We start from the raw sequence: 22,736 nt of genomic DNA, 5'->3' as shown, positions 1-22,736 counted from the left end.
ACAATGTATATTACACTGTATATATACACTGTATATTGTAAAATATTGATTTATTATAACATCTATGCATGTAGGGTATACAAAACAGGTACCTGAACAGTAGTTTGGGTCATGTTTATTCATCAGTTATTTTCAGTATATGACAAGTTAATTTTACAAGAAGTTTTATGGCATAAGCTGATCAAAGTTCAAAATTCCCACTACCTTTCACATTTTTTCGCTGTTCAGTACTTAAAGCAATCATGATATAGTAGATATTAAACTACCGATACATTACATTCTTATTTTATGTATTTACCTAGGGTCACTACATTATTATCAATCATAGAGAAAAAGAATAAGCCACTCCTGGCACCTAGGACTATGTGCTCCCTATGATAATATCAACATAAAACAAAACAGAATCATGCATATATCACAAGTCTTTAGTTGGGTCAAAACTGACTTAGACTTCACTACTTAAACAGATCTATATACAAAATCATTAACATGTCATCTATACTCTCTCTGTATCTTGATCCTCTATAGTGATTCAGTGAATATTGCTGAATGAGCAAGTTTTCAACTAATCTTTATGTTTAAGGAATATGTGTCCTTTCTTCGTTTAACAAAATTCCATAATGTTGGAAACAATACATGCAATTCTTATAAAACATTTCATTTATAAAACCTGCCAAAGGAGTGTTATTTTGTTTTATACCAGATTTTGTATGTCAAAGGTTATATAATAAGAATGATTAAGATTAGGATGATTTGCTCTGATACATTATCATGTATGCATATAGACTGACATATCAAACTGATTCCAGTCATACTAACCGTTTTCAAGCAACACAAAGATTGAAAATACAAAAGACCTGTTGTTCTTGACACAGTGAACGTGACAGCACATTATGCACATTGTATATGGAAATATGACCAGGTGATGACCCACAGACATGCTAGAAGATAAATATTTCTATTTAATACATATGACTGTTTTCTAATTCTGAAAGATTCATGAATATCTACCTGTAAGATCATATGATAAATACAGATCATAAAGTAGAAATCATACATGCAGCATTTCTGAGAGAAAGAGAAAATAAGAAACCTACTGGGTCACTCTGTTGGCTAATAAAAGACTTCCACGTTTGTAAAGCAAGGACTCCCCAGATTCTGACTTTTTATGTGGCATAAATATAACAAATTTCTTTTTTCAATCACTACACAGAGCACCATGGATAACTGGCTAAACATGTAAGTATGTCACACATTTTCGTTCAATGTAAAATGAAAAGTCATGAAAATCTGGACACTAAAGAAATGAAATTTGCTACACTGAATATAATGTTGAACAAAGATAATACACAGGAAATAGCATGGGTATGTTTATTCATGGCATGGGTTACGAAATCCAGAATCAACAAGTCAGTTAAAATTCCACCACAAGATCTACTGGTTGATGGATAGCAACCAAACAGTGATCTTCATTTACACCATGTAAATGTAAAAATATAAATATCTCAAGTAGATAGGACTATGTTCTAGGAAATCTACAGAGTAATCTCCCCTAGATTTTAATACACATGTCTACTGCATGGCCTTTGGGAGACCTGACTAGTTCTAAAAGTCAAACAACTAGCCCAACTTGGGCAAAAATCTTTTCAGGGGTTAAAAGATCTCTTGACAAAACAACATGGCTGGTAGGTCAACAACAAGAATAAAAAAAAGAAAAAGCATATTTGAGGATTTCCTAAAATTTAAGTTAATTTTAATCATATTACTTTTAATAGTTTATCTTGGTTTATAACAAGGGGAAATCACTGTACTTATTTCTGGCACGGAAGAAAAAGCCACTCTAGTGCTTTTTATTTTATATTTTAATGTCTTTGGGTAAACCAAGTTTTTGACCGAACCCTGCTTATAGCATAAACATAAGAACCACACTAGCTTGATTGCTGAAGTTCTTTACAATGGTTAACTTGAACATATATAAATATATTTGGTAAATGTTATATTTTGGTGGTATCAATTGGAATGTGCAGGTCAACCGAACATATGTAATGAGGGTCAATTTCAATCCAGACTTTCCATGCAACTGTGTGTAAAGAGTGAAAAGTGGAAAATATAGACTTTATTGCAAAAGCATTTAAATAATATAAACACAACTACCAATACTAAAGAAATACTGTTTGGTTCATATATAATGATGTTGTTACTGAAAAGATATCTCTTGGGTTTTGTTAACATTTTTTAACGGTTTTAATAATATTTGATACATCTTAAGAAAAGTACAATATCCCCAAAATTCATTCATCAATCATGCCAAACTAATCCAATGCCTGCTGATATAAATGTGTTTTAGTCTAGAAATGTTTGCAGACACAACAACTTTGACTTGGTGATAGCGCCCCAAATCCATACAGATAACACTTGGACATGATGGTCAATTACAAATGAGTTCCATTGGTGACCAGAGGTTATAAGGTATTACACATCCACCAGGTAGAAATAACATGCAAAAGGGTATCATAATCATCATGAATCATGGATTCTAATTCACCTGGCACATCAAAGAGCCAGAGAAACTTTACTGAGGCATCTGAAGAGCAATGAAAGCAGGAATTATCCAGACAAAGCCAGTTCTTCTAAAAGTATTTGTCATGGAGTTCAGTGCCATCAGTTACTGCTGCTCTAATTATTTATTTGTGGTTTGCATGACTTAGTTTATGGACACAATTTCAAGCATGACATATCAGAAATATTTCATAGATGTTCGAAAAAAATACACTTGTTTTATATGATAATGCTTACATATGATGCCTAGTATGTAGTTTCAGACTATGCTATCCTTGACATGATGCACTAAACCAGTCACTTGATTGGGTGACACAATGAAAAGATATGGATCAAATTATTTATAAGCTGATTCTCCACTAATTAAGAACTACAGTGTAGCAGAAAAAAAGAAACTTGAATTCTGCTGACCAGGAAATATATTTATGATCAACATGACCAGCCTTCTGTGCAGTGAAATGAGAAATCAAATCATTCACACTTGTCTACTAATCACTCCACTGTGTATTGGTTCACAGAATCTACCTGTCATTGATCTTGATACATTCACCTTCAATATTTCAATACAAAAAGCAAGACACCATTAACAGTACAACGTACATACACCAGTAAATGCACAAAGCTTATTCACATGAAAAATCAATAAAATGAGATTCGATAAGATTTGCCATGTTTCAAAAGAATAAACCTCATTTGACAACATACCAAATAAGACATTTTGAAAATTTCCACACATCACTATGAATGACTGAAATCTACTTTGTATAAAATCTATAAATAGCACTACTATGTCTAGTGAGCTCACAAAGTGTGATAGAAATTTGCATATTATTTCTGAGTATCTGAATATACGCAAATCATATTCAGAAAATTTTATTTCTCTGAATTTTCCAGGTCACCAAACAAATGACTTGCATGTACTGAATTGCAGCAATATTCCAGAAACATCTAGAATAAATATCCATGAAGTTAGATCTTTCTGATTTCATATAATCTGCAAATACCAGAGAATGCTTTCTTTCCTCTGCATGTTTTATCACTTATCTGTGTAAATGCAGGATTACTGGTGTATAAATAAGAAAACATTTTCATTCACGATCACAAACAATAACAGGCTTATTGATAACATCATCATTTCCCACTGATCAATAATCACTTATATAAAACTATGCACTCACAGTATTTTTCTGAAGCTGTAGATGTTTTTTCTCATTCTTAAAGAAAACCAATGTTCAGGAGTTATTGGCTAACAAGAGAATACTGACAGTCTTGATAAAATCTGGAATATCATGTACACTACTAAAATGCTAGTACAAACATGGCTACTCAGCATATAAGAAACATGACACACATTTTCATTTCATTATATAAAAAAATTATGAATTCATAAAAAATAGTTCCCATGAAAATCAGTACTTGTACCAAATATTCATATGCAGTTACCAGATTTATACTGTTGATGCCATTTGTCTGATACTAAACATTAAACAACCATGAAAAATCGTATTTCTACAAACTAGTCAAATCCAGTTATCAGATATATATCATTGATGCCATTTGTCTGATATGAAACATAAAACAATTATGATTCAAATTGGTTGACATATAAAATCACAGATACATAAAAGAAAGATCAATATAATCATCTTAATTGTCTTTCAGCTACATCTGTTTGGACAGAAATGTCATTTGGTTCATTGTTTGGACAAAGCAAGTGAATATTTTCAGTACCCTCCCCCCACCCCACCCACACCCCTCCCCACCGTTCACTTCTGTTATGTAAGGAACAGTACAAATGGTTATGTTAACTGGACTTATTCAAACTATCATTCAAGCATGGGTATCAAATTTCTTTTCATCATTTATGTCATAGTCAAAAACTATTGGGATGGATGGGTATACAGTGCTTACAAAGGTTCATATAGCATCTGATGTCCTGGCACTTCTAAGAGAGACAACTATGCTCAGAAAACTGTCGTGTTTCAGATTGATCCTTGAGTATTTTGTTTTAACTCCATTAATATCTATGCTGTTATTAGAGATTTGCATAGGAATGTCAGATAAACAAATTTGTACAAGAAGGACACTGTAAACATTATAAAATTTGTATTGTAAATCTATCTATCATCAGAAAAGATTTTGACTGAATACATGAAAGTACCCCTTAACAAATATTATCACTGCACCTTTCAAAAAGCATTGTGACATTGTGATAATATTATCTAAAACAAAGAAACTTCGTGACTCGTTATGTTATTCAGAGTTGGTCACTAGAAAGTGAAAAGTGGGAGATAATACTGGTAACAGTTGTAATATTTGCTGTCCAAACAGATGAAAGACTCTTCAACTTCATGATCTGACTTAAAACAGGGCACCTAGGTCATCCTAAATATGAAAAAAAAGAAAAAAATGAGTGAAGAAATGAAAACATGAAATTTCCCAGTCTAACACATATCCCAATGTCCATTAGTCCTTTAATGAGTAGTACTAGGGTTCTGTGACCCATTTCAAAAAGCTCTTGTAAGCTTAAGATCTTGTAAGTTTTCTCGTAGCCTCCCTACCTCCTATACTGTAACATAGGAGGTACCAATGTTACGAGAAAAGTTATGAAAGCTCCATTTCAGCTGGCTAAGAATTATAATTCAGTCAAATTTCAATGTTTATCCAATGAAATTGTACTGACTGTAAGCAAAAAGATGTACTCATGTTTTCACTAAACCAGTGTCTTCCCAATAATACATCTATGCTTCTGTATCTACACATACTATTGAGATCCATGGATCTTTTTACGAACTGTTGCACAAGTGTACAGTTTCAGTGATATCACTGGACATGTTCTCTTCATGTAAAAATGTCCTGCATTCATGCACAATCTGACCATCCATTGCATGTGCAGAATATCTTAAAGCAGCGATGCTTAGATTGTCACAATGAGCCAAGACTAATGGACCATATTGTTGCACAATAATTCTACAGAGTATTATCATGCACAGATACTTATACAGAATCATATGGTACTGTGGAAGTATCCTGTTACCTAAACCATGTATCATAATACACCAGTATGATCACAATGATATTTATAGAGAACAGTTAAACCCTGCAGATAGTGTGTGGGGATATAACATGCGACTATGTGTTTCACCACTTAAACTGTATCTACTTCCACAGATAACACCCAGTCCATCCCTTTAGTGTTTGGAATCTTACATGGTCAGATTTGGTCACTGGAAATGACTATAACAGTATACAAATCTTACAAGTGAAATGGTCTGATTTGGTCTCTGGAAATGATACATAACAGTATACAAATCTTACATGTGAAATGGTCTGATTTGGTCACTGGAAATGATATATAACAGTATACAAATCTTACAAGTGATACTATCATGATTAGGGGGTGATGTAATAGATTTCTCAGATGTAAAATCCCAATGAATTTCTTGGTCTGTAACATAAAATTGTTTGTTTTTTTATACAACATAAATCTGTCCATTGTGATTTGGTGTAAATCTTTAAAGACGGACTAACAAACAAACTGGCATGTTTGGTCAAGTAATTTCATATCTACTTTGCTAACATAACATTTTTAATTCAGATCATAGAGGCAGTAAACCACAACCTAATTACAAAGAGACAATAGGAATCTTTAGGCACAGCCCTTCATTAATCTACTTTAAATATACAGTTTTCTGATTTCTGAGGCACAATTTGTCTGAATCATATCAATTACCTTTTCCTGTCATTTATTTCCGGCAAATGTATATTTTTAGCTTCTTGTTTGTACCTCTTAAGATTACTTGATACTTATTCTATGCAGATTGTCTACTATATGTGACAACAAGCATAAAACATGCTACACACCAGTAGTGTCAGCCATTTTGGCATAGTTCAAAACCCTGGGGTAAAATGTTTCTACACTAAATATTTACAGTGTGGAGTAGTTTTCATTTTAAACTTCAGTTGTCTTACAAAATTCAAACTTTCTCAATTATGAAATATGATACCAATCATAAAAATGTCCCTCTTAAAATGTATTATTTACAAATAGACATTAAAATACATACATGTTGAAACTTGGCTTTATCTTAAGACATTGTGTCTCTATACACATCTAAACATGTGAGCAAATAGGTTTGTCAAAGATTACACATTCAAATTGCTCTAAAATAAGGAGAATAAATTAAGGAATATTTTACATCAACATTTGATTATGCTAGTTAACTGGCTTCCAATCTACATAACTGTCATCTCCTCACGACTGTTCACTTTTGACCCGCCATTTAAATGTGACCCTGCCTTCTCTTCTGCTGGAACTGGAGAAGAGGGCTTCGAGGGAATGGAATGAGCTGAAGATCGAGAAGGGGAGGATGTATCAGAGGGGGTTTTGAGAGGTGACATTTGGCTGTCAGTCTGGAACCCTGACCCGTCTGCTCCTGGGGTTGAGACTTTGTCCTTGTATTGGTCCATGATACTGTCACATTTCTGGACAAACTCCTCCTGATACTTTTTCATGGCCTGCAAATGAAGAACATAAATATTGTATGCTCAACAGTTTCCCAAATAGACCAGCATGACCCCTTCCCCACAATGGGCCAGCATGACCTCCATCCTGGACCATAATGACCTCCTTCCTCTAACTGGACCAGCACGGCCTCCTTCCCCCAAATGGACCAGCATGACCTCCTTCCCCCTACTGGACCTATTTCCCCAGCTTCACCACATGACCTCCTTCCCCTAATTGAATCAGCATGATTTCCTTCCCCACAACTGGACCATCATGACCTCCCTTCACCAAATGGACTACCATGACCTCAATCCACCAAAATAACATCCCTCCAGTATTTAAACATTTTGACTTACCTCCTCCTTCTCCTGCTCCAACTCCACCTGTACTGCCTCAAGGTTCTTCTTCAGTTCCTCCTTCTTCTTCTCCAGAATGTCCTTTAACTGTACATGAAGTTTGCATTGAGATCTTTATCACATCACCACGAAACAAGCATACAAACAAAATGCAAAACTGTGAATAATATTACAACTAAGTAGTACAATACCAGTGCCCAAGTAGGGAATGAACCCACTTGGCCTGTATCATGTGGATAGTTATCATTGTGTCTAAGAGTTACCGGTATTACATCATAGATAATATCCATTCATTAGATTTTCAACAGTCTTCTTCACTGTTAGCCATCATAAACAGCTCTTAGGCAAAATGACTTTTTTCTAATTAGTATGTTTGCTATATGGATGTGAGGGAGTGAGAGGGTCTACTTTCTGACTGTCATAGAGGGTGTTTCTCTAAAGTTGAGGTCGAGACCATGTATGGCAAAGGAGAAGTATCTCAGATCAGAGGAGACTTTAACAAATTGGATGTCTCCATTTCATGATTCTGATGGGAGTCTGCCAAGCTGAACAAATGTACAGTTTCAGTCAAAACATTTCATTCCCTACTGTTGCTGAAACAATGCTACTGTTATGTGCTGTCAGAAGCAACCTGTAACAACAACCTGCCTCCCAAGTTTTCATCTCCAGATGTTGATGTAGAGAGAATTGTTATCATCTGTCATGTCTACTGGACTGTAGTGTCACCAGTGGCATTCAGATCAAAGGGTCCTATTGAGTTTGGCTAAATTTAAAGTAGGCAGAGCTATACATGTATTTGTCATCTGTGAGATCTTGGAGAGATGTCAGTAACCCATAAGAAAAAACATCATCTATCAAGACGAAGATTAGATGGGCGGACTAACTACATCCATAGTCATCACTTGCAACTTCACACACTGGTATGGGTCCTCTGAATACCCAATTCATGTTTCTTATCTTCAGATGTGTGAGGAAGTCATGTGTCTGTTGACACAGCCTTCTGCTGATGTAAATCTAAGAGTGACTATCTACATGACTTTCCATCAATCTTATGACAGATTTATTCATCAATGCTGAGGTCGCAAGCCTGCATGGACTCTGACACCATTGACATGAGAGCCTCCTTCAGATGAAACAGTGATGAGAGATCAGGTTTGAAACTTTTCTAGGTATCTTCTCAGAAGTGAATTCTTAATTTTTTGGTCATGTGAAGTTTAGTATATACTCTCTCCAAACCTGTCCCTCATCTTTGCACACAGATAACAGCAATGATGGGGAGTAGCAAAGGCTTTTCATACAGTACACATAATGATGAAGCACCATAATGAAGGATTATTTCGTGGCTTCCGAAATAGGTTAACAAATATTCGCCTACCATATCATATGCCTTAGGATTTGAACAAACTATACATATCTTATGAAACAATTTAAACTTATCTTCGAACTGATGTTAACACTAAGGACACAAAGAATATAGCAAAAAAAACGAAAAAATGCACACACAATATTCGTGCCACATGCAAAGGCAATGCATAAGGTCAAGAAGTGGTTGGGATGACTTACAGTAAAGAAGACATAGTTGAAAAGTAAACCATTTTTAGTATAATGCTATCCAAATAGAATTAATGGCTGTGATGTAATACAGAGAGGCAGTGCATTCAGATGAATCCAACCTCCATACAATGTAAAAAGACTGCAAGAAAACATACCCTCTGTCTCTCTTGGACCACAACCTGGATATGTTTTGTTTGTGCCTCTCTCTTTATTCTGAAACAATTGATTGCTGAGTTTACTGCATACACTCTCAACCTTCAACACTGATGGATGCATTTTATGGCAAATTAATGTCAAAACAAAATCAAAAGATCCTCATCCTATGTTGTGACTCCCTGAGTGTGTGAGTCAGCAAACATATTGATCTCTACAATGTAAGCAAACACTGCGAGGAAAACTTCATGATGAGTAGGAGCATGAAATGCCTTCAGTGCTTATCAGTGGATCATAGCACAGCATCATAAGGAAGTATACAGCCATCAAGCTGCCTAAGCCTCCATACCTAGAAAATTAGCTGCTATAACCAGAACTTAATCAGGTTTACCTGTCATCCTTGGCATTACAGGTTTTACATTTTGTACATTAGTTCTGGCATATTTTCTATCCTATTGACAAAACAATTACGTGTTCTTACCTAAATATTTACATGTCTACTTATGACTTTCTCTTTAATATTATACTAATATTAACCAGTTTGTCCCTGTATTTCTTGGTAAAAACCCTAACAAATGATCTTACCTTGAAAGTTCCTGTTTGTCCTTGTGTTTCTTGGCAAGAACCTTCATATGCTCCCTGTTCTGTTGGTCCATCTTCTTCTTGAGCTCCCCTACCTCTCGGTCATGCAGTTCCTCCAACCTCTTGTTGTGGCTAGCCTGGCTGGCATCAAAGAGCTGCTGAAGTGAGCTGTATATCGCATCATGATGGCGTAAATATATATTCATTTCTGCTTGGTAATGGTCTTTGCATAGCGCCACATAGATCTGAGTCTGGTTCTGCTTCAGTTCACGGATCTGGAAAGGTCAAGGTTTTTGTATTTTAGCAGTAGCAGTTTTAGACAAAAATTTTAAGCATATACCTGCACTACATCAAGCCAGTGGTAAAGAGGCAACTGTCACGTTCTTCTAACTACTCCCCTGAGGCTCATCTTCATATGTTTTAATCAATCATTATAATTATTTTAGAGTAATGTTATAAGGCGCTGTTGATTATAAATTTAGCTAAACATGTAGAGGTTTCCAATTCTTTGACGTGAATCTTCTTTGGGGTACATATAAGTATATATGCATTTTGGCAACTGAAAATGTCATGAGATATTTGTAACAACAGGCGTTCAAAAATATTTTGAAAAGCCACTTGCCACAGGGCAAGTGACTTCAAGAAAGTAACTTGTCCTGACTAATTTTCCACTTGCCCTGATTTTATGACACAATGCGTGTTGTTAATGTTTACTGGACTACTTATTGAATAGTGATAATTTCTCTCTCTAATAGCTCTACTTTAATATTAGTGCTAAATTTAATAGGTTCATTATGAGCAGACATGGAATGAAATCCAAGATTATTTACAGGTTTGCAGGTTACAATAAATAGAAAAGCCTTTTTATTTACTATACGGTCCACCAAGTGGAGTTACCTCCCTTCTCATGCATGTGTAAGCAGCCTAATCCATAGAGGTGGGAATGCCCACAGTACCCTGTCCATCCAATCCAGCTGGATCCAGTATTTGAGAGCAGAACACTGGTATCTGATTCACCCCACCAGCTGTGAACAGACCTTCCTAGAATGATCAGTACAACTGATCAGTACTAATGATTCTGAATATCTGCTGATTGAGCATCCACTCATGTGATCCAGGATGCTTGCATGTTCTCTAGGCCCGGAAGATATACCAGTCTTATTGGTCATACCACAGTAGGAACACTTATGTCTTCAGCAGAAGTGCTGAAGACACCATGCCACCTTGCTTCAGTATGTGCATCATGGCCGTACTGTTGTCCTTTTACATCTAACACATTGATGTAAAGATGGGCTCCAGCTGTGAAATAGCATCTGGACACTGACAGACAGCCCAGAAAGCCTCCCCACCAGCCCGTGAGGGATGAGAGCCGGCATTGGGAGGCACAAGTTGAAGGCATTGGAGAGATTCCCGACATCAGCCACCACTGAAGGTAAGGGAATAACCACTTCGGAACTGTGAGACATTTCTGTGAGACAGATGCTCGGAGTGAGCCCAAAGACATGCCAAAGCCTGCTGTATAGGGCGCATCCTAAACCACACCTGCCACATGACACAGACAGTTGCTGCCATATGACCAAGCAATCAGGGCCATGTATGCACCGGGAACTGGGGACGTGAAAGGAACGAGGACACCATCTTCCTTACTCTGAACCGATTGGGTGAAAGGGAAACCAGACCCTGATGTGTACTGAACTGCCAGAGAAAAAACCAAGTCCTTGGTTATCTAACACAACATGAGTTGAATCTAAACTAACTGGTTGAGCTAGTGCTTGCAGCAACGAGTCGTCCAGGTAAGGGTGACAATGCCTTCCTGGCAACCGAGCTAACGTGGCCAGCACTAACATAAACTTGGTGAACACCCTGGGGGCAGAGGATATTTGTTGCCTTCTGGTTTAAGTAATTGAGAATGACAACCCGCCAGCTTCCTATCACGGCAAGCTTATGTTATGGGGGACGGATACCAAGCTGAATTCCTACAGAAAGAATTGGTCCATTCTGTTTTATTGTCTGATATTTCAGTAACGGAGATCATACCATAGAGAAGTCCTTACACAGTGTTTGAGGAGTGACTTACCTGTTGTTCTCTGTCCTTATCAAACTGTGTCTTCTCCTCAAAGCACTTGGCCTGGACCTCCCCGAGACCCTGCCCCATCTTCCCAGCTTTCTTGAGCAGTTTGCAGTGTGTTTTATCCAGAGTCCGGGCAGCCTTCTCCTGACTGGAGGCCACCTTCTCCACCTGTTGGGCGTGCTGGTCAATCATGTTCTCCTGGGCCTGCAAGAACAACACAAATGGATGGGTGAGTGTGGACACACTGTAGCCTCACTAGCCTCAGTTTCTCCTGTGTGTGCCTTCTTATAAACTCAAATCATTCCTTTCAGTATGCAGCTGCTACCCTTTGGAACACTCTTCCCCTTCATCTTAAACTAGTGCCAACTCTGCCACTCTTAAAAAAGAGACTCAAAACACACCTGTTTCAAAAATATGTTTCATAAATCCGTGGATTATCTTGTGCATATTAACTGTGACTTGTCAGCGCTTTGAGCATTGCGTTTGTGTGGTGGAAGTCAGCACTATATAAATACTCTTATTATTATTATTACCCAACAAGAGAGTTCAGATGCTACTTAAAATGGCTTTCGTGCATAGGACTCACAAAGAGTGAGTGAACAAGATGGGCTTATAGGCAATTACAAAATACTGCCACTGTACCAATAGTACTGTATCATTTGTATCTTAGTACATGGCTGCATCATACTAGTTATCAAGAAAGGTACAGTTAAGTGTAATTTTGCATGAATCATCCTACCTTTTCATGTTTTTTCCGAAGTGACTCCAATTCCTTGTCCCGCTTCCCAGCAACCTTCAGATGTGGCTTCAGTTGTTTCAGGGCAGACAAAGGGGTGGGTGTCAGAATTTCAGGATCTGAAATCAAAACATAATTCAGAATAACATGTCTTCATTAGGTAAAGTGAGTCGGACAATTGACTTGAGGTAACTGTCAGGCAATTGTCTTGCCATAGACCAGTGGACCACAAAACACACCTGGAGCTAACATCCTGTATACCCAACAAAATGATTGATGTACAATAGATCCGACCAGGTTTGTCTTGATTACACCCAATACCAAACTCTGTGAGTGGTAAAGACCAGCAAGAAACACGGAGGATCTATTCTGATTGTGAATTAGGACAATCTCTCTGAAGACACTTGTCACTAATACATGCATTAAGATCCCTGAGGATTGACACTAGGTCTTCCCCTGACACATAATCCTACACCTGTTTCAGGTGATTCCTATGAGCCCACAGTGATCTGATTCAGAAGGAACTTCCTTCTCACCACAACAGTGAACATTTTGCCAATCAAGCCTCTATGTGACACATGGTAACTTACCATTGAGCTTTGTTGTCTGTGCCACAGAGACTGAGGATGTCCCGTTCTCAACTCCTGGGTGAGAAGAGGGTATACGAGTGAGGGCACTGGGAGCTGGAACATATCAACAGGGGTTTAATGCATACAACATTCCAACTGTGACAACTGTGCATAAACTGTGAGTCGGAGTCTTTTGCACGAAGAGCTAACACTTGAAAACTACATCGCTGCCTGACAACCCCATTCACTCTGTTGTCACTGCTGAGTCCTGCATTACCCTGAAAATGTGAAAACTGAACATGACACCATGTATGATATAACAAAAAGTATGAATGAATGAAGCTCACCTGGACTACCACTACCCTGGCTTGCTCCAGACTGAGTACTCTCCTGCTTGACCAGTGTCCTTTCAGGAACTGTCTGAGGAATTTGTTTACCAATCTGCGATGCTGAAGTGCCAGTCTTTACACTTGAATTGGTCACACTTTTCCTACTCAGTACTGAGTCTACACGTTGCGGTCCTTTCTCGGGAACATCTTGTGTTCCTTCCTAAAAACAGAGATGTATGTAAGTACAATAAAAATCGTAAGTAAAATGAAAAATGAAAGAGGTGTCAAGAGACAAACTTTTTAAACAATGAATATTGTGTTTATTTATAGGAAAACAATGACTTTAGAAATACTGAAGATGATGGTTATCCATTCGCAATGTCAATAAACACTAATATATTATGACAAATGGTATTTTCCATACAACTAGCCCCATCTACATCAACTAACAGAATAGAATGAATAAGTATGTCTTTCCTCATATAAAAAAGAGATTCACTGTTTGGTTCTAGGCTAGAAGTTACTAGTCATGCTTATCCAGGCAGCTATCTCATGCTATGAAATTTACCTAGGATTTAATGGTGTTATACTGTAATAAAACATAGGGGAGATGACAAAGGTTATTATTGCACTTGTATATATCTTGTATTGTCACAAGCAATGTTTTTATTATTTAGGAAGACACTGTAACATTGTGTTAAGTTGGGAATGAAGCATGTCAGAATGAAGGATGTCAGACAGGTGCTACATATGTATGGGAGGGGGGTGGGGGGAGGGGGACTAACAATTACATAAATATCAATGAAGGGTGTTTGGCAGTATTTACCGATACATCAATGAAGGGTGTTGGGCAGAATTACAGTTACACAACCCGTCAAAAGTTTAGACTCCCTGAAAACACTCAGTATGTTATAGATGTATATATGGTAACAACGAAGATGAATTTCTCCTCAAACTTTGCAGAAACAACTGCAAACCTCAATCAGATCAAATGCACGAGGATCAAGCATGAAACTGCTGAAAAGCATGAGCAACTCATGTGCATGTGAGCAGCTGCATTATGGTGTAAAGTTTTAATAAGAATTTTCTATTTTTCACTGAGTTTTATTTTTATTGAACGCATGACAATAATCTTTTCAACAGTATGAATTTGTTTTACAATTCACCAGTTCATGTATAAACAGTACCTTAAAACAGTATGGATTAGTTTGCAATTGCAAATCTAGTTTTGAAACGGATGACTGGAGTAAATAACTACATTTACATTAGTAGTGAGTCTAAACTTTTGATGGGTAGTATATATTCAGTGAGTGGAGTGGGTAGTATTACAGATATTGTGGAGGGATTGGGCAGTATGACAGGTGTGTCCAGTGAGTGGAGTGGGTAGTATTACAGATATTGTGGAGGGATTGGGCAGTATGACAGGTGTGTCCAGTGAGTGGAGTTGGGCAGTATTACAGATATTGTGGAGGGATTGGGCAGTATGACAGGTGTGTCCAGTGAGTGGAGTTGGGTAGTATTACAGATATTGTGGAGGGATTGGGCAGTTTGACAGGTGTGTCCAGTGAGTGGAGTTGGGCAGTATTACAGATATTGTGGAGGGATTGGGCAGTATGACAGGTGTGTCCAGTGAGTGGAGTTGGGCAGTATTACAGATATTGTGGAGGAATTGGGCAGTATGACAGGTGTGTCCAGGGAGTGGAGTTGGGCAGTATTACAGATATTGTGGAGGGATTGGGCAGTATGACAGGTGTATCCAGTGAGTGGAGTTGGGCAGTATTACAGATATTGTGGAGGGTTTGGGCAGTATGACAGGTGTATCCAGTGAGTGGAGCGGGTAGTATTACAGATATTGTGGAGGGATTGGGCAGTATGACAGGTGTATCCAGTGAGTGGAGTTGGGCAGTATTACAGATATTGTGGAGGGTTTGGGCAGTATGACAGGTGTATCCAGTGAGTGGAGCGGGTAGTATTACAGATATTGTGGAGGGATTGGGCAGTATGACAGGTGTATCCAGGGAGTGGAGTTGGGCAGTATTACAGATATGTCCTGTGAGGGGTGCTGACTGTATTACTGATCTATCCAGTGAAGGGTGTTGGGCATTAATACAGATATATCCAGTGAAGGGTAGGCATTATAACAGATATATGCAGTGATGGATGGGCAAAATCACAGATATACTAAGAGTGGTATATTACAGATACATGGGGTAATTTATTTGGGCAAAGCCAGAGCAAGATAATGTTTACGTCAGGCTGTGAAATGCCGTCAGTATGAGGAACACTCAGCTACACATTTTCACATTTGACAATATTAGTCCATAACTTCTAAGGAAGTACATAGTCCAGACAGTTATACCTTGAGACAATATTTGCTTATATCACATCCTCCAGAGATTGTGGAAATCAAATCTCCAACAATGCTACCTTTGCACTGGGTACTGTGGATCCAACCTTTATCCTAATGTGTATTGAGGGGAACCCTTATGTGGGTAAAGATAAAGGGCTCTAGGCAGACTAAGTGAAAAAAAATGGACATAAGGTCTGTAGTGTATTCTCAGCAGAGTGAACAACAGTTGGTAAGAAAGAATTTGAACTCTGAAAGAAACAGTGCTTTATATAGTTCTAATGATGACAATGAAAGAGTTACTCTCATTCCATTATCAAGTTTTGGACCTTTTTATGGCACAGAACTATGTGACCAGACCTACTTTACAAAAACACATATTTTCATAAGCTGAGTTCATTCCACAATATCCAGTTCCCAAAACAGTCATATATATTTCCCACGGGGAAGCAAGTCCCTGACTTTCAGTGGGTGTACTAAGATATAGGACTCAGATATCAATGCTATAGACAGTCAAATGTATGTGTGTACATTCAAATGACCTTGAATCTAGAACAGATGAGTCACAAGGACTATTTGTAACAACAAATCTCCATGTTGAAACAACACTTGAACAACAGTTTTAGGTTTGACCATTACAAAAACTTCCAAATATAACATGCATACACTTATTGAAAAACACAACAAAGTTGAACACACATTTGGCATCTATAACATGTATATTTCAACAGGTGACACAAAGACTGTTAAAATATTTGTAACAAACACCATACAAATTGATATTTAGCTTGAATGGTGTGTTTAACACCAATTACAGAATGATCTATATAGGAGAAACATACCAAACACACTACAGAAACACGGAATGTCACCTGTCCATAGTAGACACTACACTAATCTCTCTTCTAGTAAACTGACATACAAAACTCACACGTGGTGCTTTGGGATTCTATTTTTTTTTTTTTTAAAAACCAACGTAAATATTTAAAAAAACATTTTGTTTTTGACTTACAAGTCATTGTATACATGCTGCGCACACAACAGGTACTGTACCACAGTGAGATGGCGTCAGTGCCACAGATTCCTTGCCCAACATATATGACTTAGTGAAGCTTACAATGCAATGACTTGAACCAAAATGGTCAATACATCTGGGCCTAGATTTTCAAAGCTGTCTTAGCGCTAAGATAGTCATAAGTTAATGTTAATGTATGGCACTTAAGACTATCGTAAGAGAGCTTAAAAAATCTAGGCCCTGGATGCCCGCAGCATGTAGCTGTGTTATCACTGTGCTCCTGCTGACATGGTGGCCAAACGCAGATGAAGCTGATGAGGTCATGTGATCATCCAGTTGTAAAGATGGAGATTACACAAGTGATGGTCATCCTGCAGACTGGTCACTCTCGGTTCTCCAGTTCTGAGACTGTCAGATGGAGGGCCTGTCTGGCTAATGTAGCTCAATAGTCTGCCTGTGCAGCTGAACATTTGGACAATATAGCTGTCTGAAGTCCCGTTCTCCTGAATTCCAATGGCTGCTTCTTGCTCGCCTGCTGTTTATCTTAGCATTTTTGTGTGTGCTTTCAACAGCTGTAATTCCAATAACATTGGCAACAGGTACACAATGTTTGTCACTTGTAAGTCACAATCAAAACACTTTTCAAAATATTAACGTTGCTTTTTCAAAATAATCCTAAACATCAGGTGTGTACTTACTTTTGTGTGTCAGTTTATATTGTCTACACTAATACCTAATCTGCGATATTCGCCTCAGTACATACATATCATTGTACAACTAGCACAAGCTATCCTTCATGAATCTTTTAAAGGAGGCCAGGGTCATTGTGACTGACAGCTCACTTCAATACTATTCATTCAAATAATAATTCAGTGTGTATCAGAAAGTTAATTCATGATTTTGGCAAGGCGAAACACTTGACCATCCTACTGCCTTTGTGCTACTTGGATGTAATCTAACGCTGATGTATTTACATGGATTATGTTATATAACAATAGTTCACATTATTACTTCTTGAAAACTTGACATGAAATGCTAGCCCAGAGATAATCATGTTCCAGCCAGATATCTACCACTGGTAAAACCCAACGAACAATTGTATGGTTCTATCAAACCAATAATCTAACTGAGGTTGGACTCTGGAATTAGAATTCCATCCTTGGATTTAGAATGACAAAGGGACACAACACAAGCTGCACCATTTATGGTGTGTAAAAAATGTTTAATCATCATTGAACATATTCAACTTGAGAATTCTTCAAGAATGCAGATTGTTGATATTAATATTAGGGAATGTCTATATTCAACAGTCCAGTCACATGACATTGGATGATATTATGATATTCATCATGCATAACATGGTATATGGTGGGTGGGCCAGTGTGCGACAATGTCGGATGATCCTTGTGTCTCTTGTACACTTCATCATATGCAGCTTGTGAACAGATGGGGGTTAATATGTCGGGCTGGGTAAAGGGCTGCATATACCCCAGGGTATATCATTCCTTGTGTACACACAAGACTCTGTAATTGCACATGCATACAATGAAAACATCACTTTATAATGATTGGTCAGACGGACAAACAGAAGGTGTTGAAACAATTTATAGATTTTTGTCTACATATGACATATATTCCTTTACACCATTCCTTATCTGCAAAAAGTCATAAGTTTAAAACTAAGAATAATTTTTACAATAGAAGCAATTACTGAATCAAACTGACATACAAATCCAGAAAAGAAAGGACTCAGAGCTTTTGTGGTTTACTAATTTTATGATTTATAGATTTTTGTAAAAGGCAAATGCAAAAAAGAAAAGTAAATCATGAATATATGATACCAATGAATCCTCTCAATAAAGAAAAACTGACAGATTTAGTCCTTACAGGAGTAGTCTGTAATTCATGCGAAATCTGTGCAGGTTTATCTTTTGGAATTAAAAAATAATACACAATCAAAATGAAACCTCTGCCTTTTAGGTTTACCAATAAAGTTATAGATGCAGGCAGGAAAACATATTTACATCAAACTGTAAGATCAAGAGAAGAAAACTCTTCCTTGAAGTACTTGCTTTCTTGACAGAATTACTTCCCTTCTCATGTCAATCTATTTACCTTTCACATTATTGCCCTATTCAAAGACATGAGGTAGTAATTTTGATTTTGATAATTTTAGTGAAAATTTATATCACATTGTAGGCATTTACTGTATCGGATGCATAAGCAATCTTATAGAAAATAAACTGTGCTTGATTTCACCAGTTTGTTTTGGAAATATATTCTAAAATTCTATAAACTATTTCAATCTTTCCTTCATGTCCTCTTCCAACAATCTGCATGACAGATAAAAACATGACACACATGTCCAGGCCAACTAGCACTTACGTCCAACGGCTCATCCTAATAGACAAGAGGATACATGGGAATTAATTGAAAACAACCTGAGTGACAAAATCTGACTTAACTCATAAACAATTTGAAAATAAAGTAGAAAGAGCAAATTAACTTTGACAGTGCAAATGTTTTCAATCCATAAGTGAGGCAACTGTCAGCAACAAATATGTGCAAAGTCATTCATCTTCTCATAGATTTCTTCATGCAGTGTTTGAGCTGGGTGGACATGATGTGGGGGTATTCAGCCAGTATGTTGCCAATTAAACCCTGATGTTTTAGACTACAAGTAGTTGTAGCTATAGTCCTGGATTTCATACCATAGGGATGACTGAGGTATTTCACTGTGTTACATAACTGGTCATAGTGTCTTCTATGTTTTGTGCTACAGGAAGGTGTGGCCATACTTCACTATCTCACAGAACTGGTCATAGGAAGACGTGGCCATACTTCACTATCTCACAGAACTGGTCATAGGAAGATGTGGCCATAATTCAGTATCTCACAGAACTGGTCATAGGAAGACGTGGCCATAATTCAGTATCTCACAGAACTGGTCATAGGAAGATGTGGCCATAATTCAGTATCTCACAGAACTGGTATTGGAGGAAAAGCAAGTTCTGTGGATAGTCAATTTATTTACTGAAATCTAAAATATGCCATTTGCTCTAGAGAAATGGATACTATCTTAACCAAGTACTAAAAGCTTTAATCTTACATTTTTTCCCTTATTCTCTGCATAATCAACTTCAAGTACAGAAGGGTGATGTGATGTCATCCACAAATTCAGTTTGCCCTTCACCTGTCAATCCTCAAGTATGTGAACCAATCAAAATGCAAAATTTTCTCCACACCCTATCAAGAGGTATTTCTCTGCCCATCTGTGGGATGGTAAAGTGCTGTGGGGCGTGTGTTATACTGATGATTAATATTCGTTGGTCCGTCCATCAAGATTTGCTGTTCCTTTCCTGTGTAAACAAAGCTTTGATAATGGGTTGTTAACAGTTGCTACATGCACATGGAAAGTGGGCAGAGCTTAGACAAAACTTGCATAAATGTATTGATGCCCCCTTTCTAGGTTCACTTCATACTGACATATTGACTCTTATTTTGATTGGATAACTGTCACTATTCAAATTTTGAATTACATGGCTATGCTTAGTTTGTTTTTGACACCAAGAACCATGCAGTCTCTCTATCTGGGCAAATCCATGTTCCACACTAGCTCAAACACTGATCATGCAAAACCAGAGTGCATAATGAAATAATTCCAATACATTTTCAGATCAAAATGTGTCTTTAGCAGAGAAGAGACTATTCTAAAGGTCTGGTCATACATTCAAACTGCAATAATCATGAAATGATGCAGCAAGTATTTTTAACTTATACAGAACACAAAAAGAAGATTGCTGATAGACAAATGCTACTCCCACTCTATATATCTGGGCAAAGTGCATTAAAACACTTTTGAATCACATATGACCTGGAAACTGTTCTCCCTGTTAAACGCTTCATCAACAAAATCGATCAGAAACATTTTTTTGAGGCAAGTGCATGAAATCATCTCTTACAAGTGAAGTTTATAGAGGTATTTTGACTTACCCCATCATCGTCAAACAGTACAGCCATCTGCTGGGCATGTTTTTCTGCCATGAGTTGTTTCGATAAGTACTCGCGCGGGTTGGACAATGCATCGGCGAAGCCTGAAATGGTGAGTGAGTTGAAATAACTGGTTTGTATCACAGTATGACAATCTATAAAGGTGGAGAGCTCAATGTGAAGCATGCCTTACACACCAAAAGTACCTATGAAATTTGATAGATCAGGGATCATTATTGTATCTGGGTTTCCAACCCAAGCTCAGCTGCTCCTAAGGTAAACCATGAAGTTCTCATGTGATCACTTAAGCTACTTGCCCAACAACTGTTCCCAATGTATGCATAAAAATCACACTTTCACACAAATGATAAGGAAAAAGTGGGACCACTTACTGATGTTGAAATTTCGTATCCATGTCCAGTCAATACTTAGGTACCATGTTTGCCATAAAATACATGTCATGTTGCAGGTCTAAATTATTGCATGCACTAATCCTGAAGAGCATGTGGGAAACTGAATGTTCTATACCATACCAGCAAATGCATCAGGAACATAGTCATTGACGCTGAGGTGAACAAACAGAGTCTGTAACGGCAAAGGCTGGTTACATTCATTACGGAGTGGAATATGGCGATAACCTGAAATCAGAAGTAACATGTGAGTACAGACAACAATGATCTACCAATATCATCCCAGCTTGTCACCAGCGGTTTTACATCATCAGAATGTATTCAAAATTTTAATTCAGCAATATCAATATCCAGACATGATTATTTACAAACTGTCATATAGCTGGAATATTACTGAGGGTGGCATAAAACTAAACTCTTTCACATGAAAACATACTAACCTGGGCGTAGGCCTTCAACAGGTAAAACTCTATGTCCAATTAATTTCCCTGTTTCTTCAAACACGCCAATACGTATAGTTGCCAAGTTTGGCAATACCACCTGAAATCACATCATGAAACTCAAGTATTACAAGCACAACAGTCCTTTCACTTAGTCATTTGGGTTCTTGTCGTCATAGTTATTGTAAATTCCAAAAAAGATGTTGATATATCATCACTATCACCCTACTTCCTCATATTTAAACAGCATTAGTGTTATATCCATTATCAAACACTAATATCACATACACTATAAATTGTAATTCAGCAACATTTGGAATATTTGTGTAAAGAATGAAAATGGGACAAATGAAGTTCATCTTGCTACAAAAAAACCCAGAAAGAAGTGAAAAAATATGACATTTTTAACAAATTTACCTTCTTGAAAACGAATGCCTCTTCACCATAGACAGGGTTAATGCCGTTTGCTGGAATGGTTTTTGTTCGGAACTTCTTTCGGACAGTGTCTGTTGGCAGCCCATACATGTCGACTTCTACATATGTGCCCACCTTCTTGTCTGACAGAAACTGTCCAGAGATTACCTGCCAACAGATGATTTAGTGAATGAGATCATGATTGTACAGCAGTGGGACACACATACCGCTGTGTGGCACATGAATGGTTTCCATGTATTACCTTCATGCTAACAGTGCCTGCGACAATCCCGTCCACTGTAGACTCGGCAAAGGGGTCAAAGTGGCGATCTTTTCGACGCATGAAATCTGGTTTGAGTATGTATCCAGATCTACCATTATATTCAAATGTTCCCATATTCAACTGCATTGGAAGGTCTGCAATAACAACCAGAACACAATAATGGTTAGCAAAGCATATCAATGGATCACTTCAAGCAATGCTATGTTAAATTGATAAATGTATTCACAAGCCTCAAAATATAACAAGCTGGGAAATAATAAAGTGTGGATTTTGTCAGCTACTCTTTCAATCAAATATTTAGGACCACATCAACCAACTACACCAAGAAAACCTTACCCAAAGTTTGAAAGTTCAGTGCCACAAGCTGACAGCCTGCATTCCAGAAAATCTGAAAGTAAACATTACCTGTACAATAAAAGCC

General features: G+C 37.5%; 2 protein-coding genes across 3 annotated transcripts in view; both read right to left on the bottom strand.

Annotated features, from left to right (window-relative positions):
• LOC137294654 (ral GTPase-activating protein subunit beta-like) overlaps positions 1 to 22,736 on the bottom strand; it is a 374,261-nt gene that overhangs the window by 116,725 nt on the left and 234,800 nt on the right. The gene's annotated exons all lie outside the window — the stretch shown is intronic.
• LOC137294986 (1-phosphatidylinositol 4,5-bisphosphate phosphodiesterase beta-1-like) overlaps positions 4,421 to 22,736 on the bottom strand; it is a 133,755-nt gene continuing 115,439 nt past the window's right edge. Inside the window, exons 18-32 of one of the 2 annotated variants that reach the window (XM_067826222.1) lie at positions 22,652 to 22,703; positions 22,295 to 22,449; positions 22,036 to 22,200; positions 21,619 to 21,718; positions 21,302 to 21,406; positions 20,772 to 20,872; positions 19,164 to 19,178; positions 13,435 to 13,636; positions 13,109 to 13,201; positions 12,522 to 12,637; positions 11,789 to 11,986; positions 9,715 to 9,986; positions 9,132 to 9,189; positions 7,423 to 7,509; positions 4,421 to 7,077 (exon numbers count right to left, since the gene is read on the bottom strand). In XM_067826222.1, coding sequence (XP_067682323.1) covers positions 6,796 to 7,077; positions 7,423 to 7,509; positions 9,132 to 9,189; positions 9,715 to 9,986; positions 11,789 to 11,986; positions 12,522 to 12,637; positions 13,109 to 13,201; positions 13,435 to 13,636; positions 19,164 to 19,178; positions 20,772 to 20,872; positions 21,302 to 21,406; positions 21,619 to 21,718; positions 22,036 to 22,200; positions 22,295 to 22,449; positions 22,652 to 22,703 — 2,001 coding nt within the window. In that variant the 3' untranslated portion in view covers positions 4,421 to 6,795. The remainder of the gene's footprint in view (positions 7,078 to 7,422; positions 7,510 to 9,131; positions 9,190 to 9,714; positions 9,987 to 11,788; positions 11,987 to 12,521; positions 12,638 to 13,108; positions 13,202 to 13,434; positions 13,637 to 19,163; positions 19,179 to 20,771; positions 20,873 to 21,301; positions 21,407 to 21,618; positions 21,719 to 22,035; positions 22,201 to 22,294; positions 22,450 to 22,651; positions 22,704 to 22,736) is intronic. The other variant, XM_067826223.1, reaches the window with a different exon arrangement.

The sequence above is a fragment of the Haliotis asinina genome, chromosome 8 (assembly GCF_037392515.1).
Source record: "Haliotis asinina isolate JCU_RB_2024 chromosome 8, JCU_Hal_asi_v2, whole genome shotgun sequence".
NCBI lineage: Eukaryota > Metazoa > Mollusca > Gastropoda > Lepetellida > Haliotidae > Haliotis > Haliotis asinina.
This window is presented reverse-complemented; position numbering and strand designations above follow the sequence as displayed.